The sequence below is a fragment of the Vespula pensylvanica genome, chromosome 15 (assembly GCF_014466175.1).
Source record: "Vespula pensylvanica isolate Volc-1 chromosome 15, ASM1446617v1, whole genome shotgun sequence".
NCBI lineage: Eukaryota > Metazoa > Arthropoda > Insecta > Hymenoptera > Vespidae > Vespula > Vespula pensylvanica.
Genome location: NC_057699.1, coordinates 4,850,913 through 4,875,437, shown reverse-complemented (window position 1 = coordinate 4,875,437; position 24,525 = coordinate 4,850,913). Strand labels below are relative to the sequence as shown.

Below are 24,525 nucleotides of genomic sequence, written 5' to 3'. Positions count from 1 at the left end.
ATTAACTCGCATTTCGTCGCTTACCTCGGTGGTAAAAAGCTAAAATTTAGAGGATGGAATCGGTCGAAAAAGAAAGAACAGTACTTTATTGAAAAATTCGTATCTTTAATAATAATTTTTCTTGTTGAACTCACGAGAAACTTACATATTTCCACTTGAAATAAAATAATTAGGGTTTTTCCTTTTTTTTTTGTTTTGTTTTGTTTTTGTTTTCCTCCGAGGATTTACAATGTTACCTTGAATAATGCGAAGCATAAACAGAATATGATTATACATATTATAAAGCTGTATGCAGTCTCGTGCACTTAAAGAATCTCTTCTCTTTAGTCACATATGTTCCAGAAATACCGTTTATATAATACATGGAATATCTTTGTACCTGTTACAAACATTATAATATAAACGAAAAAGCCGCTGTGAGAGTGGAAACGAGCGTTGGGAGGGGGGTAGGGGGAGGGAATAGATAACGCGTATAGAAAAAAGAAACTCACATTAATTCCGAGAACATCCAAGACCGCATTCGACGAATGTACAAGAAGTTTGACGACGCGATGTCGCGTGTACCGTCAAGAGATATCAAGTAAGGGTATTACTACGATTTTACGTGTCAGTAATGTTAAATACTATATACTACATAGACGAATACTATATTACACATAATTTACATGGGTAAATAAAATTTCAAAATTCCAGCGCCTCTTGGTGGCAAGAAGAAGAAGAAGAAGAAGAAACGGCATAAAAGAGGACTTCAATTTCGAAATTTCGCGGTAGCGTAGGCGCGATTTATTCGAGATTTCAGCTACTCTTTAGCCACCTTCCAAATTGTCCACGAGCAGTTTTCAAACGTTTTCGCGGTGGCTGAGCGTTCGGTCTATGAGAATTGGAACTTCTTAATCTTCTATTACTCGCTACAGTCACCGACAAAATACTGTGATCCATGTCAACTGGATTGTCTATCTTCATCATTCTAACTACCGGCTGAAACTCGATGCTCGAACGTCTTTGTTGTAAATCGGAAGGCGGCACGACGGTGGTGGTGGTGGTAGGCGTGTTACGTTCCGACAGTGCGCACTCCAATTCAGCCGAGTCTTGTACGTCCATCGAGGATCCTATCGTTTCGTCTCTTTGTTTCTTCGCACTCTTCATAGTTTCTTGCTTCTTACAAGTAATACTCAAATAAGACTCCTTCTTACAATTTTCGCTCTCGTATACGGATTCCGAGGGAACGTTATTATTCCTTCGTCGTTGTTTCCTCGTGTTAACTCGTTTCCTAGACGTTACCACTCCTACCTTACTCCTTCTGTAAACACTCCTATGAGCGTCTACATCGATATTAGAATTTTCCGAATGAGTTTGTTGACGTCCTAGCCTAGACACTTCGCTGGAGCCATGATGCTTTCTCGACACTATGCCAGAATCTATGTCTTTCCTAGACAACAAAATGTCATGATTTTCGATCTCGGTACGCGATTCGCAGCTCTCCGAGGATGTGTTTATGCGCGGACGTTTCTTTACGACCGTTTTCGCGATGAATGGTCGTTCTAACATTATAACACCGTTAACATCTTTCCTAAATACATTCTCGTGATTTTCATCGTTTCCAGGATCGTTCTCCGATACTTCTTCTTCTATGTCCAACGTAAAATTCTTATCCGACAAAGTTCTTTGCGCCTCGCTAAATACCTTAGGAATTTTCAACTCGTCAGTGGCGGTGCAATTTTTGACACCGCTGCTATTGTCCATACTTTTATTTTTACTAATCACGGTCGTGCTAAGACACGTTTTAGGACACGTTTTGGGACACGTTTTAAGAGATACTTTAGCAGATACGCTGGAATCATCGCAATCATCCGGCGTGCTTTTATTATTTTTTTTATCGATTGATGTCTTTTCATTGTACCTAGTAGTAGATGACATTGTACTACCATTCGATAAAACTATTTCTGCACGTGTATCTGCCATCAATCGTAAAGACACGTCGGCGTCGGCGTCGGCGTCGGCGTCGGCGTCGGCGTCGGCGGCGGCGGCGGCGGCGGCGGCGGCGGCGGCGGCATTTCCTTCAAACAGACCAACACTTTTCTCTCTTGATAACTCTCCTCTCTTGAAATTTCCCTGACCACCGTTGTACGAGCCTATAATTATCTTATTTTGTAACTTTTTTCGTATTTTAATTCCAGGCCATCCCGTTCTATTTTTTCTCTTCTTACGTCGTTTTAAGGGCGACTCGACATTTCCTTCGCCACACTCCGAGCTTGCGCACGATGAGTTTTCTATACACGGTACGAGTTCATGACAATTGTCCAGTAATTCCAACAGATTCGCCGGAGGACCTTTCGGTACATTTGACTCGATGAAATCATCCTCCTCCTCTAGCCCCTCGAGTTGCGCATTATCGGTTTCAAACGCATCCTCTATTTCCAAGGTGTCTCTCATATTAAGCATTTCATCGATATTTTTCGCGATTTCTTTCAGTTCTTCATCGATGTCGGTCGTCTTTGAATCCAATTTTAAATCCGCTTTTGTATCTGCTTTCGGTGCACTATCAATCTGCGATTTAGGAGATCGGTATTCTTCTATCGTACACAAATTTGAAGAGAGTTGCTGCTGTTCCCTTTTTCTTATGATCGTAGACATTATAGCCAACGTCGATGCATGACAACGTGGACTTTTTCTAGGCGACCGTCCGACGCAGCCCATACTACGACCTCTACCTTTTTTCCTGTTTTCATTCTTCGCCTGATTCCTCAGTATAGTCTCATGGAAGTTTTCTATTTCATAGGGCAAAAGGAACGGCCTTCCTGTATCTCCATCGCTAAAATAATGCCAAAATTCGGCGCCTTCGTCTTGCCGTTGATAGGTTTGATACCACGGCTCCGATTTTGGTACTACTTCGAACGAAAATTGCATTCTTTCAACTTCTGCCGAAGGTTTGGACGGATATATTTTCTCTACAATTTCTCCACCGTTAACGTCAGACCGTACTTCCTTGCTTATATGCTCGGGATTAATGGGTACCTTGACCCCCGTTAAAGGTGCCTGATATCTCAGTCTACTGCCAGGTGTCTCGAACTTGTAGTAATCAGCGTTGTCTTTGATAAGCGCCTCTGCCTGTGTCCGTCTTCTTTTCCTCGCTCTGCCAAGATTTACAGAATCCTGTGAATCTTCTTCCAAAATCTCTTGTTTTATCCGAGGACTGGAATCCAAACTCGAACTAAGTATGTCGGAACTGACAGTCTCGTTGTATTCGCTTTCGGTATCTCTCGGTAAAATGCTGGCTTGTTCTTCGTCGCTAACTTCGCTGGTGTCATCGCGCTTAGGTTCTCCAAACATGAAAGACTCGGCCTCGTCGCTGAGCAAGGAGAGTTCAGATTTTCTTACGCGTTTGAATCTTACGACGACTGGTTTTTCACTGGATGGCTGTTCCTTCTTTTCACCCTCGTCCGCATCCTTAATTGTAGGATTTGATGCGTTATTATTGCCTGGTAACGTGCTCGATCGTAACTTACTTCCTAATACTTCGACTTTGTAATATGCACGATTATCCTCGATCAGCCGTTCTTCGACCGACAATCTATGACGTCCGCGAAAACTTCTACCACCCCTTCTACCAGCTCTAGGCGATCGGAGTTTCTCACAACCTAATTCTTTTTCCGTACATTGTAACGTTTTAAATTCTTTTTGGTTGTTCTCCGTATGGCCATTATTACAAACTACTTCAGATCCCTTCTCATTACGATCATTCCCAACTCTTTCATCGTCTGATCGGACTCTTTGTAATTCCAACTCGTGCTTTACACCATCAAACTTTACTTTACCGTCTATAGATTTCCATGATTCGATACGATTATTCTTATCAGATAAGCCATTTATATTTACATTATTTTTTAACAAAGTAGATCTTCTATTCTCATTAATCTCTCCGTGAATATTAACATTTACATCGTTTGCATTCTTTGAAGGAAGCTCAGGATTAAACACAACATTTTGTTCATTAGTTGGAACCCTTCCATCTAATTCTTTAATATCCTGATTATCTGTACCATTATGTCTTTTATTTACAGAATTATTATCCCCATACCCACGTTGATTGATGCCATTTACATCTTTTCCCGGCGATTTAATATTATTATAATCTACTTGGTCAGAGTTTTTAATGTCATTTGCTTGCGAGTATTTATTTTCCGGATCTTCTTCTTCGATCCAAATGGTTCCCTTCGCTCTCTTTTTTATAGTAAAACCCTCGAATCTGTCATAAAATTTTTCGTTCTTATCGACTTCGTGCCAAGGGCTACCCTTTGATCTCAATAAATGTCCACTTTCGTGTTTTGCACGCGTTCGCAAGTTGTGAGGAGAATTTAATTTTAAATTAAGATTTCTTCTCGTTCCATTGCACTGCACCATGTCTATTCCTTGTACAGAAAAATTATTTAAAGTCTTTTCATGTTTAGTGACCTTTTCCTCTGGCAGTACATCGCGAAGAGTACGATCTTCAGTTGGATATATATTGCATTCTTCTCTATTGGAAAGAAAAAAAAAAGGGGGAAAAAAAAAAGAAAAAGAAAAACAAGATAGATTACAAAATGTTCTCACATTACTTTACACATTTAAAATATATATAATAAATAGAGTATTAATTACAAACAACATACCATAGATAACAATACTCAATCCTTTGATTAACTAGATCAAAAGATTGAGAGTGAGAGTGAGAGTGAGAGTGAGAGAGAGAGAGAGAGAGAGAGAGAGAGAGAGAGAGAGAGAGAGAGAGAGAGAGAGAGAGAGAGAGAGAGAGAGAGAGAGAGAGAGAGAGAGAGAGAATAGAATTCAAAAATAAAAACCTACTTACCCGATATCTTTTGTTCTGTTCAGTTTCAAAAATGCCTCTACACTGGCACTTGTATTGATTAATGTATCCAAAGAGAGAAAATTGTCATCGTTTTGAACAAAATTCGAATGTTGATCACTTTGTACATGTTTCGTTAGATCACGATAATCTATTCGACATATTTCACAATAACCAGCTCCTAATTGTTCTGTTCTACGAGCACGAGCTGCAGTGGTACGTGGTCGTCGAGTCATCTCTTTACCCTGACAATACGCAAGATTATAAAACATTAAATTTTGTGGCTACTCTAGTATATAACACACACACACAAACTAAAAATGCTATGAGTTTACGGCAGCATACTTCTTTTTTATTTGCAATAGCTTCTCTGTTTTCTTTAACCTCCTTATTTGTTTTATTTTCAAGTTTCTCTCTCCTCTTTGCGTCAAAAGGACAAGTTCCTGGATCGCCGTCAAAGTTCAACGTTGGCCACGTTGATAATTCCAAAAATACAGGTCTTGTATCTCTGCAGAAGAAAGCTTCGTTATTATCAAAGAAATAATGGCTGTTAACAGAAAAATGTCCGTTAAAATATATGTCATATCACATTTAATAGGAGTCAATTTTACCTGTGGAAAGATTCAAACTTGACATATGACTCTTTCAAATGCTTGACTTTAAGATCTTTTTCGAACCTATGCCTGCTCGTTGTTCCTTGTAGATGTTTCAAACTATTAGTATCTTTAAGAGATGCATAGATCTTATCGAGCCAAGCCTGAATTTTATCGGTTGCCCAGATAGGTATTCCCCAGCTCAGGGCGTTGTCAAGCGGATCCACGGAACAATGCTGTGGTTGAGTCAGAGCACGTTCCAACATTGCATCCGTCCGCGATTTCTATATTACGGCGAATATGAGAAACATCAATATGATATTATACGCGTGCGCGTACGATTAAACATTTCTATTATTTTTTATTCCAACTTACAGATCTTTGGGTAGTGTGACCCTGCAGATTGGTCGTATTATACAAAGGACACTCAGAACTTAAAAATGGCATAGGAGGTGTCGGAGTTGGAACTTCCGTGCTCCTCAGCGAGGGGGTTCCCCCGCTGCCTCCACTGATACAACCCCATTTATACTTTTCGCAATGAACTTGACCAATTCTATCTATACGATCTGTGACAACTAGACTAACGGTGCGCACTAAAAATAATTCTATCACCTGAAACAGAAAGGAACTATCAACATATAATAGATCTTTTTTTTCTTTTTTTTTTTTTTCGATTTATAACATTTCCAACTACTAAATATTTGTTGCAATGCATTGTTATGGATGCAGTATCATGACGGAGGTAAAACTTTTATATAAATTATTAAGATTTTGATGCGTTCAAAGGGAAAAGCAACAAACTGCAGGTATGCCTCCTTTATAACGTTACGCGATAGAAATTCTTCGAGATATATCCAAAATTGGATAGGAGATAGGAGACTATGTAAGCCAAGTGCCTTTACCAATTTTTCCTGACACAGAACAATCGTCCAGTGTTTTGTTTTGAGCCGACTTCAAACGATATTCCAAGCACAACAGTCTTCCTCAGACAGAGCGATGTACGCGATGAAAAGTACGTCGGAAACCGAAAGTAATTTTCGGATCGAACGTTCTCAAGAATGGCACCAAGAGAAATACAGAACGCGTATGTCATTGACGCTAAAACTTGGTGCGGTTAATATGGTAGTCCTAATGCAGCACATAATACACACGGGTTTCGAACAATACGTGTCTCACATTTTTTTGTAGCACGTAACACAACACACACGAGAGACACGTGCTCCTTACCGATCCTCGTAAGAGTGAAATTTATTTTGAAAGGAGAAGTTGTTATTTTTCGAGAAGGAGCGAATGTTCGTCGTAAGATTCACGTTTGGTAAGAGAAGAAGCAAGAGAAGAAATAAGAGGAACAGAAAGAGCAGTAAGGAAGGCGAAAGAGAAAGAGAAAAAGACGGGGGATAAAAAGGGGGGATGAAGGAGAGGAAAGGAAGGGTTTGCTGTCAAGGCGCGTGTCGCAGAAACACGCTCGAGTTTTGCAAACAAAGTTACTTCAAAAATAAGACACTGATCGTGTCTACAAAATATCTACAATATCACCGACTTCTCATGATAAATACGTTAACGCGCGCGCAAATATACAGTTTTTGAAGTTGTGCAGACTTGCGCGTGAAAATCGTTGTTAAAAAGAGACCGGGCAAAACTGCGGTCGTCGTCGTCGACGACGACGACGACGACGACGTCGACGACAACGACGACGACGACGACGACGACGACGACGACGACGACGACGTCGACGACGACGACGATTTTAACTGCAAAATGTGTAGGAGTGAAATTCCCGATGAATATGCGCGAGATCGTTTGGGCAGATGCAATGTCGTTGTTATTCTTGCTTCGCGGGAGAGAACTGTCACGCACAAAATGGCCATTCGCCGTTAACAGCTTAGCACGGGTGCCTGGTGGCGGCGCTTTGTGTCCGCGTCCGCTGATCTTCGCCGAAGATGACGGAGAACACGGCTTCGTCTACCCATTTTTCGTTCCTCGCACGAGCGTCATGCTCGCTTTCTGTTACAAACAGCCCTAGCGTATTTTCTCGTTCATTACCCCCACCCGAGCATCGCCATGCTTCTCTTTTTCGAACGCACACGTTCAAAACATGCACACGTACGTATACGTACACCCAGGGAGCCATCTCCACGAGAAAAGACTTAACTTCGCATGAACGACTAAAGATGGCGCGAAAATCAACGGTCTTACCATACACGATATCGTCGTTTGCGGCCCGCTTGGGATCTACTTGGAGGATGAACAAATTTGTCCCCGTAACGCGTATTTCTGATTTTACTTTGAGGAATTAGAGAGCGATCGTTGAGAATGGTCGGTCGGTCAAGCTCGTTGCGGAGTGCAACGTTGCGAGTAGCCCCGCGCTTCCTTTCGGGGCGGAGCCCGCGCTCGGGCCGCGACGGTTCGATTCTCCCTTTTCTCCGCACACCTCTTCGCTCTCTCTCTCTCTCTCTCTCTCTCTCTCTCTTTCTCTCTCCTCGTTCCATGACGACGATATACGACAAATGTCGCTACAGAGAGGAGCAAGCATTCGCAATGGCGTGTTCGCATAGGATAATAAGAAGTCATTCTCCCTCTGTTTTTCTGTCTTTTTCATTCACGTATATACGTACGTTTTGATTTTTCGTATTAAGCTCGGGCAATACCATAATAAATGTCAACGTTCGTTCTCGTGTATAGTATTGCGCATTCACCCGAGTCTAAGGAGCAAGAAACTCGCTAAGAATAGATTTGCGAACGAGTTCAAAGAAGGCCGCCTCCTTCGAAGAGATTCCCTTCCAAGTGCAAACTAGAAGGAATTCGAAACTTTCTATTTTTACGATCGATCTTTCTCCTATCTTCCTAAGACAACGCAACGAATCCAATCGATGACATCGCCCGTTACACGTACTTGAAATGGTAGGCCTTTATTAAATGTATTACATTACATTATTCACGATCGTACTTTTAGAAAATTCAAAATTCGTCCGATGACGCGCGTGCAATTGGTAGTCACGTCCTCTATCGACCGTAGAGGCGCACCAATCAAAAATGGCGGGAAGGGGTGAAAAATAGCATGGCAGCCTATCCAAAATCTACCAAAATCTTTACAGAACGGATCGATAAAGGAGAGAATAAGCAAATTTATAAAGGCGCTATGCCCTTAGTACGTTCAGTGTTAAAATCGCACTCAAATAATAACACTCACTCCTCCAAGATCCTTGATTTTTGCCTCTAGCTTGGCCGAAGTGGCATGATTCTTTATATCCAAATAAAATGACTTCTTTGCCAAAGGTTTCAGGCCCTTCTGTATGCGAACATCTAGAAATAAATAAACCTATTTCAATGTCGATTATTCAACTTAAGGTTTAAGAGTTTTATAGTCAAGGATTTACCTATCCGTTTTCATAGCTTTTTAATAACTATTTTCAAGTAGCGAATAGTAAATATATTACGTACGTATATATAAATATACAGGTTATATAAAAAGTAAGATATCCAACATCGCGTTTAATCGCATAGTATTGTTATAACGGAGAGATAATTAGGTTGTTCCGGAAAAGACTACCTCTATATCTAATATTGAATACAAATAATACCTAGTATCATTTCCAACGTAAGAGAAGATAAGAAGAATAGAATTATATTAAAAATATAATTCTATTGCAATTTGAATGTCAAAGTGGCTGACCTGTTAAAATCAAAATCAAAATCAAATGAACGTACGCTAGATGTCGCCCGAAGTTACAATTTATACCGTTTTTAAAATAATAAATCATGTCAAAGAGAAACACACGTTACGAGACATTCCACTGGTATGATGGAAACTGCAGGGGGTATCGAATTTTAGTACATGAGCCAAACGCTTGGAACGAATGCAGGTCGTCTTGAAACGCGCGCGCGTGTGTGCGTGTGTGCATGTGTATGTGTGTGCGCGCGCGCGCGCGCCCGCGTGTATGTGTATACACAAGCCTATGACGAAGCGTGTCGTCTCGCGATCACTTACACGAACATTTATTCAATATATATTCTTTCGACGGTTGCTTTTGTTCTTGATGCTGAAGTTTGGACGGTGATACCATTCCTACGCAATACGCCCTACAGACACCAACGATATTTCTTCCTTACTGAACGCTTCTTCTTTCAAATCAGTTTCCATACTCGGAGGAGTAACGCATAACATCACAGTAACGCGTTTGCATGTCCACTATCGAAAACTGAATGTCAAATAACATCACTTGTACTAAGCATTCAAATTCTAGCTAAGCTTGTAAGGAACGTAATTTTCATATTTGCCGAACCGTGAATCTCCGTGCTGCTTTCAATACACATACGATAGGTATACTGGCATACACGAAGGTCTACGACCTGAAGTAGGACGAGGTTGATTCACAGAAGGAGCGGACCGAACGGCGCTAATATTCAAAGAATCCCAGGTGTGACAACTGTAAGCAGAAGAATAATTTTTATCATTGGAATTGAAAGGAACGCACCTTCTCTTTATACGAATATCGTTTCCTTTTGATCAAAATGCGAGAAGAAATCTAAGGAAATTATGCAAGAGAATATTTCATAATACAGATAAATAATAGATTTCATTTTATCTCTATTTTCATCGTATCTCTTGATAGTTTCTCGTATGATTTATTGAAATTACAATTAAATCACGATACATGTTATTTCAAAAATTTGTTAGATTCAATTTGTATGTTACCTTCGTCCGATTATGATACTATTAAAGATTTCCAAAGATGTAAGATCTACATCTTGCAGATATATTTATGCAAATACAAAGTAATTTTATTATTCGGATTTATTAATAATTTAGAATACGTTTGATTTTTTTTTATTTTTTATTTATTTATTTATTTATTTATTTTTTTTTTATTATAATACCTTTATAACAACTTAATAAGAAACAGATAAAGAATCTTACAGATTTATCTAATATCATATAATAATTTCTTTTATAAAAAATATTGCAATTATCATAATCTTGAATTGCGTTTCTGTGAATGAAGATTATATTTATTGCTATTAGCGCATTATATTAGTTTTAATGCAAATTGGTTTGTAGGGCAGTGGTAATAGGCTCTGCGCAACATTCAGAATTCTCTAAAGATTCAGAAGCGTTTGTAACCTTTTGTTGCCTACGTTTATAATTAAATATTACTTTTACTATATATAAAATTATTAATGGTATCGGGGTCATTATGGCGGATGACACTGGTACAACTGAAAAAAAAAAAGAAAAGAAAAGAAAAGAAAGGGAAAATTCGTTGAAAAATTATAATCGACAATCATCGTGTATTTTCATGTCTAACTTACCTGTGGTTAAATCATCGGCAGGTGGTTTTAAAGTAAATCTAAGTAAAAAAATAGCGACGCCTGTATTTTGTATTCCTGTTTCAATTGCTATTGCTATAATATCTGGCCGAGATTGTTTAAAGATTAAAGATACCAACATACCAAAAATAAATCCCAACCATGGCAAACCCATGCCTGCTAATACTATCTAAAAATTTGTAGTTTATATTATATCGTGCATTTTAATTATATGACATTCATATAAAACAGATTTTTAAAAGCTCACCTTCCACGAAAATAATTTGAATAAATATAGATTGGTAAGGATAGCAAATACAACGATAAATATTATAAGAATTGCTGAAAATGGTTTCATTATTCGTATCATTAACTTGCACAGTTTTGGTAATTTCTTTTGTATAAGAAATCCTATTAATAAAGGGATTATAAGACCAACTGCAAACATTGCGATACGATCGTAAGGTATGGCAAGTTCTCCACGTTCAAAAATATGTTTGCCTAAGGTAAATACCCAAAATGGCATAAACCCTATATATAATAAAACATACGATCATTTAAACACTTTATACATATAGCTATGCGTCGTTCTTTTGTTGCGTGTGTCTGCGCGCTTGCGACGCATACAAATTATACACACATACGTGTGTGTTTATATATATGTACACATGTTAAATTACCAAAAGCAAGTATAGTGCATATTGTAGTCATAGTGACAGAAAGATTCAAATTTCCATCCAATAATATGGTCCAAATATTTGATGCTCCACCGCTTGGACTTATCCCTGTGAAAAACATGCCTAATTGTAGTTCAGGCTGTTCAGGAAATAAACAATATCCGATACCATAACTCAACTGCGAAAAGAATATTATACTATGAATAATAGTTAAGCGAATTTGACCCGATCACTTTTATTTTTATTAGACATGTTACCAAAGGCATAAAGAAGAATTGACAAAAGCATCCTATAGCAGGACCAATAGGTTTCTTTAATGTTTTTCTACATAGTTCCCAATCCATAGCACAGCCAAAATTAATATAGAGAATAGATACAAGTATCGCAACGCTCGCAGTAAATATCTTGTCTATTGTTCGCTGATAACGTACTACCGTTACAGAAAGAATATCTTTGCTGTCTTCTATGTTCTAAAAAGATAAATTTTAAACAATTGATATTACTTAAAATTCATATTGCGATATCTAGATAAAATAACTCACCTTATCTTTTATAAGATATAATTTAATTTTTGTAGTACCCAAGAAGATACCAGTGATGTTAAGTATTCCATCGAAATGATGGCTGTTATTTTGAGTAATAACGCCATTAACCGTTGCAATATTGGTCGATGCGCTTATATAATCAAAATTGAAGCTTTCTGGATTTGTTGAAACGATAAAAACAGAGAATGGAATAGTCTTTGTTTCTTCCATTGTTAATGTGATAGAACTGGTTAAATTTACAAACCATTCTTCTACCATAACTTGTTCCGCCAGGATTTGATGTAAAAAAAAGAACCATGTTATAAGGATGAACATCCTTATCCACTGCATGATTAAACATATAATAATAATTTTAATTAGGAATTCTAACAGATATACATACATACATACATACATATATATATATATATATATATATGTATAAAAGCCATATGTTAAAAGTTTATCAGTATTATATAAAGGTTGTATTCATGCATGTACCAGTTTAATTTGTTTGCATGATGGATAAAAAATATTTTATACAAACAATAGTTAGGTAAAGTAAAATATCTCGGTAAGTAAATATCAGATTTTGACAATTTAATTCGATTAAGCAAACGTATTCGCGTCAAGATCGCGATAAAATTATTGTAAGGTAAATGTTAATTGACAATAACGCGTCGTGTATATAAATAAACAAATATAGATCTTTTACATTCCAATGTTACGCATATGACACTAAATCGATTCATTATCGTGTGTATGAAAAATGGACGGGAAAATTATAATTATAGTCTCACCTGTTTAATTTATATAGAGTGAGAAAGATTCTAGAAACAATAAGATCTTATTTGATAAAATGTTCTTTGCTATGTTGGTAAATATACTTGGTAATACCGATATCTTATAAACTGCATGATTGCATTTATACTCTGGTTATTTCAATGATGCAAGCGTGTGATATATTCATATCCACGCGTCAGATTATCGTATTAATTTAACGGTACTTGGATTTTACAACGTTTCCAATAATTTCTCTCTCTCTCTCTCTCTCTCTCTCTCCATCTCCCTCCTCTCACGCTCTCTCCCTTTTACCCCCCTCCCCTCTATTACAGTTCATTACATTTGACGTTATATTTTATAAATCTGTAAAAGAGCTCTACAGCAGAAGATAAACTGACTTGATTTATTTGCATCTTTATTTAATCGCATTTCACTTATTTATTTTATTATTTCATTTTTGAAAAGATTTATCAGTTATATATTAAGTATAAAAAGAAGATAATTATTCTCAGACGTGCAAAGAACGAGAGAAGAAAGATAATTTCAAATCGATACTGTGAATTGAGCTTTAAGTGCGCGCGATATATGTATTTATAAAGTAGTTGAGGTTTTTAATTCATAAACACATTCCTATTGGTCGAACTCTTTCGATCACAGTTCCAACCATATCGGATTGTAATGTACACATACGTAAATATGTGATGAACTCTAAGATAAAATGTAAATAACATTCATTTCGAAGATAAAATTGACGAAGAAACATTTATATCGCGCTTGCGCAATAATCTCTTTCTCTCCGCTGTGCGAAAAGAAGGAAGAGAAGGGGAAATACACTTGTCAGTTGACTCGGAATGGGTGATGTAGTAGAATGGTGAGTAGGTGTGTAATGGTCGGATATATCGAGGCGCGCGATGTCTTCTTTTCTCGTTCGAAATCTAATTTTCATAGCGATAATCGGTTTAGCGAAATGCGAAACAGATAGACCGTGGTACGAAACTCTACCCGCAGTGGCAATGGACTACAAGGTGCATATCGATGCCGGAAAGGAGGATTGCTATTTCCAATTCGTAAATCCAGGCGCAACTTTCTACGTCAGCTTCCAGGTACACGGTCTCCTTTCGGTGCTTCGATGCATAACCTCTTGGGATAATGTGATTCTTCTGTAAATAAAACACCACTGAGTTATATATGTTGAGAGTGGAAAGATGTGCGCTGCGTGAAAGTCTAAGGAGGATGACTGATGGTTAGTCGGAATGACAATTGAGTTATTAACCATATGGTTCCTTTTAGAAACGTACCGCAAGTACGTTCGATGAGTTTCTTGAAAAATAATCAACATTTTCGAGTATCGCAATATCTGTGCAATCCGCCATTTTTATTTGTTCGCTTGTACCGAACGTAACAACTACATATGTTTATTTTTACACGTGCGAATGTATCTATATATTTTTCTTTGTGTGTTTCTGTTTGTACATGGCCACGTAGGAAGTTAATAAAATATTGTATATTTTAATATACAATATTAACATGGAATCGCGTATGATCATAACCGATATCGATATTTATCATTGCGAATAGAAGCGCAGCTACATCGTCAAGTAAGGCAGTTACGAACGAATCATGGACGAAGAAAGGTTTATATCGTTTATTGCCTTTCTTTAAGAGAGATTTATCATTAAATACAGGTACTACGTGGCGGAGACGGAAAGGCCGGATTTGCAGTGAGAAATCCGGAAGGTGTGATCGTTCATCCGTACCAATGGAGAACCGACGTGGATTATCAGGATCAGTCGGTTACCGGAGGTTATTACAGCGTTTGCATCGACAATCAATTTTCCAGATTTGCCCCGAAATTGGTGAATTTGTATATAACAGTTATCAGGTATAAAATGGTTTAGAAAGCTTGTATTCGTTCTCGATGAACGATATTCTGTCTGGTGACGATGAAGATATTTTTTTTTTTTTTTCCATTTCGTTAGGTACGACCAATGGGAGAAGTACACAAAGGAATTGGAGGAGTTAAATCTCTCGGTCGAAAATTTCACGGTACGTAGTAAAAAGAGAACTTAACTATTTTGCTTTCTAACCTCAATACTTTTTCCAAGCTCTTTCGAATAATATATCTGCTTCTTTTTTTCCAGAGTACATTGAGAGGCGTGGAGAAAAACATTAATGACATATTGCAAACGCAACATTTGAGCCGTAGCCGAGAAGCAAGAGATTTAAATCTGCTTCTGGACAATAATTTTTACGTTCAAACGTGGTCCATCGCGCAAATAATTGTTATTACAGTGACTACCGTGATACAGGTTTACTTTGTTAAGAGATTATTTGAAGTCAGACCATCGAGATATTCGAAAGCGAGCCTCTGATTACCGAATGAGAATACGATGGGAAGACGACAATGTCCACTGTTTTATATTTTGCCGTTTTCTTTATGGCGATAATAATGGTCGGATATCGAATCTTACCGATGTTTTCGTTTAAATCTGTTATACAAACTATTGTATCTTTGTATGATTCCTATATACGAGCGTGTAATTTTAACGCGCAAATTTAATTCAAAAGTTTTCTATATTTTTGATAAAATTTGAAATATTTTAATTCAACGTATTTACACGTCACGTTACCACCACGTTTACTCTTCTCACAATACTCTTCTCGTAGAATCGATGCTGTAATTGAAGTAAGACTGTACCGTTATCTCGATAAGCAAACATTCCACTTGTCGTTTGAGCGTTAAACGTGTTTTGACTGTACTTCACAATAAGTTATATCGTGATAACAAGGAGAGCGATATAGATTTATTAAATGGTGTCCTATTAAATTACATTTAAAATGTACATAAACGTACGAACAATAAATGCAGACATACTTTTGTTACGATACTTTTGCAGACGATCTCTTCAATAAATGGCCAAGTTTTGTTTTGCTCTTTTTTGTAAAACGCTACGCGTAAGGGCCAATAGACGATGCCTCTGCTTCAAATTTCTCGCACGGACGTGTTCAGAGGCAACTTCTTTCGTATAATTAGCAGGAAACCAACCTTGTTCTCCGTTCAATAGCTTTTCGCCATGATACCAGCCGTCCGTCATTTTTCTCAGTACGTTTATAACGTCTCCTGGCAAGTACGTACGATTAATAAAATAAAAGTTTTCTTAATAAATAAAATATTTTCGTTACTTACCTGGTTGCAATGAAAGCTCGTCGGGTTGGTTCGGCGAATAAGAATACAGAGCCATTACTTGAGGACAGTCCCAGGCTTCGTAAAGCGTTTCCCCGACTGTTTCCCGTTTAGGTGGCGAAATAGCTTCCAACCACCTCTCTCTTTCCGTATTGCTTTCACAGGTTAGAACGTATTCGGCTTGTTTACCACAATAATTTTCCAACAGAGTTAACATCATCGCATTGCGACCAGCGAAGGGCGAGTCTTCGGAAACTGATTCCAAGGCAAGAAGATTTCTTTTGCAAACATCTATGACAATGTAAGCTTCGTCGTGAGTACTGCAAATGGAAAGACGAATTTTCTAAGATACGTTTATGCGTATAGGCGTGTTTCTATACGCGCGAGAAAGCAATAGTCATAGCAGCAATGTTGCTTTGCCTGGACATACTTGTGTTTAATCTTTGTGACTAGAAGATAATCTGTAAGTAGGAAAAGGTACAGCGGTGTTTTGTTGAACTTCTTCCCAAATGTAAGCTTGTATTCCATATCTGCCTTCATAGTTAACTGTATAACGGGTCCTTTTTTAATTAAATGTCGATTTTTTAATCCTAACGACTTAATTTTTGACGAATATTCCAATTTTCTGTGGAGATCAAATAGAAACTATTACTCCTTCACCCATTGTAAAATGAGAGAAGCAACGACACGCGAAGAAGAACGATAAGGTAACGTTACCTCGTTATCGTTTCCATTTCTGCTTCTTGAGCCGCAGCACGTGCACCCTCGTTACACTCCGACGCGACATAAGTGAAAGTCGATAGAACTTTTTCCCACGAGGATCTGTCCGTATTTTCTATAGATAATTTGGAAAGTACCGCATCGGCCAACAATGGGAGTCTGTAAATTTAAAATAAGTAAAAACTAAATTTAAGACGATACCATTATTCTTTTTTCTACGTTCGTGCTACGACAAGCATTTTACCTTGTAATACGTTGCATCGGTAACATAAGGAACGAATTTAATGGCAAACTTTGACATTCAGGACGGGACTCTATTTGCGTGACAGCCTCTACGAATTTGGAGCCTTTCCTCGCTCTTATTTGATCGAAAAGAATTTTTTGTATTAAACAAAGTAGAGGTGATAAAAGATGATAATAATAATAAAAGACGATAATGATGATAATGAGAATAATAATAATAATAATAAAACGAAAATGATCAAAATAGAAGGAGAAGGAACGCGCGTATGTATTCACCATTAGATATTGTTACCGTTACCTCAATTCTTTCAATGTCGTATCTATTTTAATTTGATTAGAGCAATATCCGACGAATATGTCTAAATATTTTCCCGAGTGTTCAAGTAAAATGTCAGGCAAATTTTGTAAGGTAGGATCTTCCTTCCATATTATTTCTAGATCCGCCAATAATCTTTCCGATGCTTTAATCACAGCAGGTACTCCGGCGAATAGTTTATCTTTTTCAGAAGCCGTCAAAATTTCATTCGTTAACTCGTGATTTCGAAGAAATTCGTTGTCAAGAACGCGAAGCGAATTCAAGTAGGAGGCTTCCGACGTAAGGATCTCGAACTTGGCTTCTTGTATTTTCTTTTCTTCCGGTGTTAATCTCTCTAGAAAAATGTTGATCGTCGTCATTAAACTATCAAACGTATCGCGACGATAATGTGGATTGTTTTATGCGACACGTTGACATCGAATACTCACGTAAGAGTCCGCTACGTACAACTTGCGGAGTTTGACACCATAAGGTTCGTTGTCCTGGTTTTACAAAATCCGTAGCAAGCGGAGGAGGATTTAAATCTTCTACCTGTAGAAACGAAGATGGATCGTATTAAGCTTTACTTCGATTTCATTGCTATGGAAAGAGGAACGTAGCTGTCGAAAATTATACGTATAGAAGGATATATATATATATATATTTTTTTTTCCGTTTACTTCCTCGTATCCGTCGGAATCCGATTCGAAGGCCACGCGTGCAACGGCTGCCTCATAAAATTGATACAAAGGTTCTTGGTCCGCCAAAACGCTGTAGTGATCTAGTAAAATATTTCATAATTCGCGGGATTTTGATCATGTGACGAGAAGCGCATAGATGCGTAGAGGCGCTCTAACTTACCGACGTCTCGAGACGAAGATTCGCAGTCGTTATTAATTTTCGTCGTACCAGACCACGCGTACCAATTGGTATTTCCATAAATGGTCTCTTTGGTGGTACCATTATTATTATTATTCCTCGAGGTGCAAATGCCGTTGCTATCGTTTAGATAAAAGGTCGAAAAACTGGTAAGGTTTTTTCGGAAATGTTTCCTAAAGCTAAAATATTTTCCATTGTCCGGCAGTTGATGGTGTACGTTGGCAAGGTCCTTGCTTTCTTCGGAAGCTTGCTCTTCCTCGACGAACGTTCTTCTTCGAATTCGACCAAGACTGCCCTTGGTGATGCTCCAGGTTCTTCGTAACATCTTTATTCTTCTACCCAAAGTTTCCGTCAGACTAGATTCTCTCGGAGGCGGTGGTATCGGTTTCGCGGGAGCCTCCAGGTAAATATTCCCATTAGTAGTATTTTCACCTCGATCCTTGGCACGAAGATCGGGCCCGTTTACGAGCCCCGTCGTTTCGCTTTCCGAATCCGTACCCGTATCGAATTCGTCCGGCTGGCAAAAACGAAGGCTCTCGTACGTGCTATCTTCCGAGGCGCTTTCTGTTTGATATAGAAATGAGAGAACGGTTAATTTCTTTTTCTTTCTTTCTTTCTTTTTTTTTTTTATTTCAAGGAACGCTAATTAATCATTAAACTTTATCAATCGTTAAAGAAATTTCGACAAACAAAAGATCAATAAACGTTTCTTATATATAGATTTTAGATTAGAAGAATTTAATGTGGCAGAGTAATGGGCACCGGTGGACCCAGTATAGAACGTTGAATTCGTCCATCGAAAGTACATCATGTATGTCGCGTAGAAGAAAATACGTGGGGAAACCTTCGTGAACGTAACACGATGCCTCCTGCATATCCGTGTCTTCGTCAAGATCCACGAGTCTCATTTGGACGAGGCCTTGGGTCTTCGAACCAACGGACTCTCCATCCAATTCCGAATTTTCCGGTGATCTCCATCCCCCTTCCTTTTTTTCCAAATGATTGACCAGTAACAGAGCGGAACCGGTGATGGCCACTTGAAAATCATTCGTGCAAGGTAAAATCTTTTGATATTTCGTTGCGCATCGAACCACCTATGATTTTCTTTCTTTTTTCTTTTTTTTTTTTCGCTTCGCTTTGCTTTTCTTTTTTTCCGAAACGAATAGGGACCGACGCGAGGAAAGAAGAACAAAGACTAGAACATTTCTTCGATATATTTTGTCTACGATTCTCAAATATCTCGAGACGTGTCAAGGTCGTTATCGAAGCGATAGCGTCGAAGCCCGTGACCTTTGCGATTTCTTGTTTTTCCTCTTTTTCTACTGGGACGACTATAAAAAAATATATGCATTTCTTTCTTAGTGCGAGAAAGACGGAAATACCTTCGAGAAAGTTGCAACAAGTCCATCGAAATTCCATTCGTCGAGAAAGACAGAAACGGGGGGGGGGGTAAAGAGAGGAGAGAGAGAGAGAGGAATCGCGTCGAGTCACATTCTCTCGCACGGCTTCTCTTACCTTGCGTGTTCGGCCGTCGTGAGAGCGTCCTTAGACTCTGTCTCATTTCCACGACATTTCGGAATTTCAAACTTTCACGAGCGTTAGAATTGAAGAGAGAAGAAAACGTCTATATATGTGCTATATACGCACGCACGCATACATATATATGAAGGATCGCCTACTTTTTATCGCACCAAGATTTAATACCAGCTCGAATAAAACTGAAGCGAAGACGAAACGCGCACGGTCTGTTGGCAACCCAACGACGAGAGATATGGAAAGCCTCGCGACGCAGAGCCCGGTTCAGCCGTGACTGACAATGAGAGCGCACAAGAAGCGCTTTCACCTTCTACGCCGGACCAATCCACTACGTTTCCATTCTGCGTGCGCTCCTGTCTTCTTCTGTCTTTCGAATTTTCTTTTTGTTCATTTCCTTTGCGTTTCCATTCTAGACACGCATTGATATTATACGTGGTCGATCGTTAAGATTTTTTCTCACATCTTCCTTCGTGTAGTTATGATAATTAAAAAATAGTTGGATCGAGCGAGCAACAGTAGCGAGCTCGCTGTGATGCAATAAAGACAGAGCCGAGAGAGAGAGAGAGAGAGAGAGAGAAAGAGAGAGAGAGAGAGAGACTGACGAAGATCCGAGCCTTGGTTCGAACATGCTAGGACTCTATGCCACATTGGCGGGCATTTCATATCGCGGACTGTACACAGGTTGCCGTTACGTAAAAGCGACATTTAGTTGCTCCATAGACTTACCGTCAACGATAGAGTCGTGGCGTGTTCGCGCGGAGCATGCCGAGGTTTTCCTAGATCTTCTCGAACGTCGTCTTTTCCACTTTTTACCGGACCGTTGTCCAGGCTTCTTTTTAGCCCACGTATTGCACCGTTCGCCATTCTTTTCACTGAAAGCATGAAACGATTCTTTCGACATCGAACCGTTTCTTATATTTTTTCAAAACACTCATCGTTGATCTTTGATCAATGATCTTTTACCATGTGCAGTCACGTTGACAGAGGCAAGGTAACGCGTTCGCAAAATCGTCCACGTCCTCCCACTCGGATTCTTTGCCGTTCGTCAGGACCGTTCCCATTAAAGAGGCGGCCATGGAATCTCCATAGAGACTGTTGACGCGTTCCTCGCCAACGGGAAGACCAACGTCATCGTAAATATACTTCTCGTCCTCAGCACCCTCGAGACTGGAATAATCATTGTTAATCGAGCTTCCTTCTTTCTCGTTATCTTCCAATAACGTTTCAACTTTTTCTTCGATATTATTGAAAATTGGTAACGAAACGTCGTCGTATGTGTCGTCCTTCGCGTATCTTCCATCGCCAAGAGTATTTTCTTCGGAGCATATCGGAGATGGTCCCACATCGTCGTAATCGTCTTCCTAACGAATAGAGTTTGTTAAACTACGATCGATGATTGTCGTTGAGAGGGAAAAGAAAAAAGAAAAACAAAAAGGGATACTGTAGCTACCTGAGGGAAGGACTTGGACAGCGGTGGTCCCACGTCGTCGTACGGTTCCTCGGACCTTTCCTCAAACGTCTCTTCGTCCTTTTCTACGAGCGAAGCAGAAAGTCGAGCTTGCTCGTTCTTGTTGTCCAAGAAATTCCTCGTTCGATCGCTCCAAAGAAAACTGACATTGGTGCGTAATATAGGCTCGTAAGAAATTCTCGTCTCGCGATCGTCCGTTTCGATTTTCACCGATTGGCAAGGATCCACGAGTTCGCCCGTACGTTCCTCCGCGTTGCCTAGGGACGTCCTTTTTATCTCTACGTAGGCCGTTCTACCTGCGTTGACATCTAGAAATAGGAAGTAGACCAGTGGCAACCTTGGAAAAGAAAGCTCGAGCTAAGTTTGCGATACGTACGTCGTACGTCGGTTCCCATAGACGTTTCTTCGCCGACAAGCCGATTTATACTTTTGCCAACTTCTTTCCCTCGTAGGAGGAGAGGCAAATTAGCGGATTTTTCCTCGTGGGTGATAATCGATCGCTCTAATTTCGAGCCGGCGGTCTTTTCATTCGACATCAAGCGCGAATTGGTAGCCGAAGCAACGTGAACGAAGTTCGATGGCGCCGAAATCATGACGTACTTCAATTCGAATCTCGAGAGACTCCTCGGTCGCGAAAAGTCCTGATTCTCTTCGATACTCGTTTCGTCCTTTTCGTCCAAGGATCTTGCTTGTGAGTCGAACGACGTGGCGAAACGATGATGCTTTTTCTTCTTCTTCGTCGGTTGCTTGTGACGTTTGCCCGGATATCCTGGTACATAGTGCAATACGTTTCTAGCAAACTGTCTCTTCTTCTTTTTCTTCTTCTTTTTCTTGTTATTCCGTAGACTATTTTTCTCCTCGTCGCTGGAAAACGATATCGATTCTATATCATACGTCGATTTAGATATTCCCGTGATCTTTTCGCGGTGAAAGCTCTCGTTGACATCGAAGTCACGTTCTACGAAGGCTTCCGGGTAACATTGACTTTTAACATCGACTTTTTCGTAATCCTCCGAAGAATACGAGCAACGTCTCTCCCTGAGGACACTCGATTCGTTCTTTTTCTCCTCCGAGTCGGCCATTCTCTCCTTTTTAATCTCTTCTTTCAAACGTACACGCTCCTCGTCTTTTTCGCTATCGATTAGGGTGCTGGTGGCGATCTCGACCGATTCGGCACTCTCAAGTGTCTCGTTTCGTTTCTCTACCATCATTTCGATTTTCGCGCGGTATTTTCGAGGTGGGCTGCTCCTGGCTTTAGCCTAGATAAGGAATAAATTTCAATTATGCCGTTGACTCGGAAATATCCATGCGAGAAACGCGCAAGATCATTGAGAATGCTCGGGGGAAAAAAAAAAAAGACATTCTTCTTTTCCAAAATGGTATATAACTATCGTACGATATATCGATAGAAAACGAAAACCGTGGACTGGTCAAAACACGTGGCTGGTGATAGTCCGTTCTCGTTCTATTGTTGAAAAAAAAGTGCATCATGGGATTACCGTTGCGAAGACTCGTTCAAAAAATTTGGAGAATTCGTCGGGAAGCTATAACGAAATTATCATGATCCAGCGCTACGAACATTCCACGGCATATTGATTAAATCGGAAGGTAGATAAGAGGAAAGGCGTGCGATAAGAAGGCGTTATAACGCAGCGCCGCTTACGTCTTATGTTAGTTTTAACGGTGTTTACCTATTCGCGTATCGCGGTTAACGTTTGCGGAAGAACACGCGGGCGAATGATAGTAAGATGAGAGAGAGAGAGAGAGAGAGAGAGGAGACAAAAGCTGCTTCCATTTTAGAGAAGTCTCCTCTTCTTTGTACTTCTACGTACCATTAAACCCGTTCGTTTGCTTTCCCGATGGACTAGCCCCGAATCCTTTTTCATCTCCTCCTGCGTCTCGATATCCGTACCACCATCGTGAAGTTGCAACGGTAATCTCGCTCTCTTCAAGGCTAAACTATTTACCGTGGGATAAAGAATTTTGTCCGACACCTTTTCGCATCCACGAAGGGAATCTCTTTTGGAGCTTCTTGTTAAACTCATGTCCTCGTCTCATCGATCTCGATCATACTCACGACACTCACGAACGCGCATGTATATCGGCGTCGATTACCTTTGTTTTTAGTTATTTCGTTCAGTTTCTTTATCTTCCTCATATCACGTTTCTCGACGTTGACAAGAACGAATAGCATCGTATAATCGGCGATAAGTCGTTGATACATATACGATCATCTTTGGATTTTCATTGGATATGAAACTACTTTTGTAGATTCTAGTCAGAGTTACCCATTGCAGACGCTTTTAAGAAAAATGATCCTACTATTATCGAAGCACACTTAAACGTTCGGTAAACTTTCGCATTTGGCCGATCCAACGAATAATAATTATAGGATTCGTTCGATTGTATGGAAAATACGGCAAGTCAAGGCCGCATATACCTCGTGGTGCTTTGCGAAAGCACGCAAAGAAATGAACGGACATAAGGAAAATCGTAACCGAGCGTTGATGCGTGCAACGACGCGACTAAGGCGGTCGCGTTTACGCGTCGCGGTGAAACCTTTGCTCGCTCGTTCACTCGTTCGTGCGTCATCATAGTGTGTACGATCGTTTGCGACGAGCCAATCTCGTACCATCCGCAGCTCCGCTCGATCGCATTCCGGAATGGTCCGCCATTTGCGAACGAATCGAGCGTGCGTGCGTGCGCGCGCGCGCGCGCGAGCGAGCGAGCGAGAGAGAGAGAGAGAGAGAGAGAGAAAGCGGAGAAACTCTCCGTCCCTCAAGCACGAATACATTTACGATCACATTTTATAAGTAATCGTATGGTTGTAATTGCATTTGACAATAGAGTATAAGTGCATCTCGTCTCTCCTACTACTTTTATTTTTATTTTCATTTAGAAAAGAATTTACAACTCGATTCGGACGACCGCTAAAATTATCCTCCATGATCCAGTACTTTTCCGTTTTTATTTCTTCTTCTTGCCTTGAAGCGGACATTCCATCGAGGTCCGTTGCGTTAGGAAGGTGTCAAAATACGCTTTCCTTTCCGTTCCTTCGAAACGATTACATGACGTTCGGAATTCTTTCGAAAGGCCATTAAGCAGGCTCGTCGTTTCGTATTTATTTCTTCCTCTATTTGTATTTTTAAACATATTCGAATTATAAATATATTTTCGTACATTCCCTCGAATCGATATCGATGAGATTTTCATAAAAGATTCGGGATAGGAAAAGGATAAGAAAACGAAGGATATTTGAAAAGTCATTCGTTGTCGCTTCGTTATGACACTTGTGCGAGAAAGTCGGAGGCTGAGCCAAGAATTCCAGGGGGGTCTTGAGCGCAGGTGAGTCCGGGATGATGATGTGGCACATTGGCCTCGTTCGCTCGAATAACTTCCCTCGCTGCTATTAGACCGGTTCTCCATACGACGATTTAAAGAAATTTTTCCTTACGGAAATCCCGTACGAGTCG

The 24,525-nt window shown here is 39.6% G+C and overlaps 4 protein-coding genes and 1 long non-coding RNA gene across 13 annotated transcripts; 2 read left to right on the top strand and 3 right to left on the bottom strand.

The window, feature by feature from the left end:
• Positions 1-203: 203 nt before the first annotated feature.
• Positions 204-9,968, bottom strand: LOC122634539. 6 transcript variants are annotated; one of them, XM_043823570.1, is made up of 8 exons: positions 9,425-9,968; positions 8,627-8,739; positions 5,812-6,048; positions 5,455-5,720; positions 5,189-5,351; positions 4,847-5,088; positions 2,053-4,516; positions 204-2,019 (listed from the first exon to the last, which is right to left on the bottom strand). In XM_043823570.1, the coding sequence occupies exons 1-8, from the start codon at positions 9,498-9,500 to the stop codon at positions 796-798; spliced, it is 4,785 nt and encodes a 1,594-aa protein (XP_043679505.1). In that variant the 5' UTR covers positions 9,501-9,968; the 3' UTR covers positions 204-795. The 6 variants fall into 6 exon arrangements, with proteins under 6 accessions (XP_043679505.1, XP_043679506.1, XP_043679507.1 ...); XM_043823571.1 differs by having other exon boundaries at positions 204-2,013; XM_043823572.1 differs by having other exon boundaries at positions 204-2,007; positions 9,425-9,967.
• LOC122634555 lies at positions 7,995-8,768 on the top strand. The gene is made up of 2 exons (XR_006328422.1): positions 7,995-8,337; positions 8,390-8,768. It is a non-coding gene; the product is annotated as an uncharacterized LOC122634555 (long non-coding RNA).
• A 337-nt stretch (positions 9,969-10,305) lies between the features above and the next one.
• Positions 10,306-13,028, bottom strand: LOC122634545 (ileal sodium/bile acid cotransporter-like). 2 transcript variants are annotated; one of them, XM_043823590.1, is made up of 7 exons: positions 12,745-13,028; positions 11,963-12,289; positions 11,678-11,890; positions 11,424-11,598; positions 11,012-11,274; positions 10,747-10,933; positions 10,307-10,653 (listed from the first exon to the last, which is right to left on the bottom strand). In XM_043823590.1, the coding sequence occupies exons 2-7, from the start codon at positions 12,278-12,280 to the stop codon at positions 10,475-10,477; spliced, it is 1,335 nt and encodes a 444-aa protein (XP_043679525.1). In that variant the 5' UTR covers positions 12,281-12,289; positions 12,745-13,028; the 3' UTR covers positions 10,307-10,474. The 2 variants fall into 2 exon arrangements, with proteins under 2 accessions (XP_043679524.1, XP_043679525.1); XM_043823589.1 differs by lacking the exon at positions 12,745-13,028 and having other exon boundaries at positions 10,306-10,653; positions 11,963-12,307.
• Positions 13,029-13,638: 610 nt separating this feature from the next.
• LOC122634550 (transmembrane emp24 domain-containing protein 5-like) lies at positions 13,639-15,615 on the top strand. The gene is made up of 4 exons (XM_043823597.1): positions 13,639-13,830; positions 14,413-14,609; positions 14,707-14,773; positions 14,869-15,615. Exons 1-4 carry the CDS (start codon positions 13,639-13,641, stop codon positions 15,097-15,099), a joined length of 687 nt encoding a protein of 228 aa, XP_043679532.1. The 3' UTR covers positions 15,100-15,615.
• LOC122634540 lies at positions 15,510-24,497 on the bottom strand. Of its 3 annotated transcripts, XM_043823577.1 has the most exons (15): positions 22,885-24,494; positions 21,429-22,311; positions 21,035-21,360; positions 20,548-20,945; positions 20,311-20,456; positions 18,893-19,084; positions 18,031-18,612; positions 17,850-17,950; positions 17,619-17,721; positions 17,173-17,524; positions 16,876-16,989; positions 16,629-16,790; positions 16,342-16,536; positions 15,915-16,231; positions 15,510-15,848 (listed from the first exon to the last, which is right to left on the bottom strand). In XM_043823577.1, exons 1-15 carry the CDS (start codon positions 23,095-23,097, stop codon positions 15,634-15,636), a joined length of 4,299 nt encoding a protein of 1,432 aa, XP_043679512.1. In that variant the 5' UTR covers positions 23,098-24,494; the 3' UTR covers positions 15,510-15,633. The 3 variants fall into 3 exon arrangements, with proteins under 3 accessions (XP_043679512.1, XP_043679513.1, XP_043679514.1); XM_043823578.1 differs by lacking the exon at positions 18,893-19,084; XM_043823579.1 differs by lacking the exon at positions 15,510-15,848 and having other exon boundaries at positions 16,058-16,254; positions 22,885-24,497.
• Between the last annotated feature and the right edge of the window lie 28 nt (positions 24,498-24,525).

What these genes read in the sequence shown, in the direction of transcription:
- LOC122634539 (XM_043823570.1), bottom strand. Translation starts at nt 9,500, where the DNA reads ATGGTATCACCGTCCAAACTTCAGCATCAAGAACAAAAGCAACCGTCG. An exon ending in CTATTGCAAATAAAAAAGAA is followed by an intron (nt 5,089 to 5,188) that starts GTATGCTGCCGT and finishes GCGTATTGTCAG; the next exon opens with GGTAAAGAGATGACTCGACG. An exon ending in TTGGTCTGTTTGAAGGAAAT is followed by an intron (nt 2,020 to 2,052) that starts GCCGCCGCCGCC and finishes GCCGCCGCCGCC; the next exon opens with GCCGACGCCGACGCCGACGC.
- LOC122634545 (XM_043823589.1), bottom strand. Translation starts at nt 12,295, where the DNA reads ATGCAGTGGATAAGGATGTTCATCCTTATAACATGGTTCTTTTTTTTA. An exon ending in AATTCTTCTTTATGCCTTTG is followed by an intron (nt 11,599 to 11,677) that starts GTAACATGTCTA and finishes TTCTTTTCGCAG; the next exon opens with TTGAGTTATGGTATCGGATA. An exon ending in ATGCACTATACTTGCTTTTG is followed by an intron (nt 11,275 to 11,423) that starts GTAATTTAACAT and finishes TATTATATATAG; the next exon opens with GGTTTATGCCATTTTGGGTA.
- LOC122634550 (XM_043823597.1), top strand. Translation starts at nt 13,639, where the DNA reads ATGTCTTCTTTTCTCGTTCGAAATCTAATTTTCATAGCGATAATCGGT. An exon ending in TTGTATATAACAGTTATCAG is followed by an intron (nt 14,610 to 14,706) that starts GTATAAAATGGT and finishes CCATTTCGTTAG; the next exon opens with GTACGACCAATGGGAGAAGT. An exon ending in TCTCGGTCGAAAATTTCACG is followed by an intron (nt 14,774 to 14,868) that starts GTACGTAGTAAA and finishes CTTTTTTTCCAG; the next exon opens with AGTACATTGAGAGGCGTGGA.
- LOC122634540 (XM_043823577.1), bottom strand. Translation starts at nt 23,097, where the DNA reads ATGAGTTTAACAAGAAGCTCCAAAAGAGATTCCCTTCGTGGATGCGAA. An exon ending in GCAAACGAACGGGTTTAATG is followed by an intron (nt 22,312 to 22,884) that starts GTACGTAGAAGT and finishes TTCCTTATCTAG; the next exon opens with GCTAAAGCCAGGAGCAGCCC. An exon ending in ATCGTGTTACGTTCACGAAG is followed by an intron (nt 18,613 to 18,892) that starts GTTTCCCCACGT and finishes TATATCAAACAG; the next exon opens with AAAGCGCCTCGGAAGATAGC.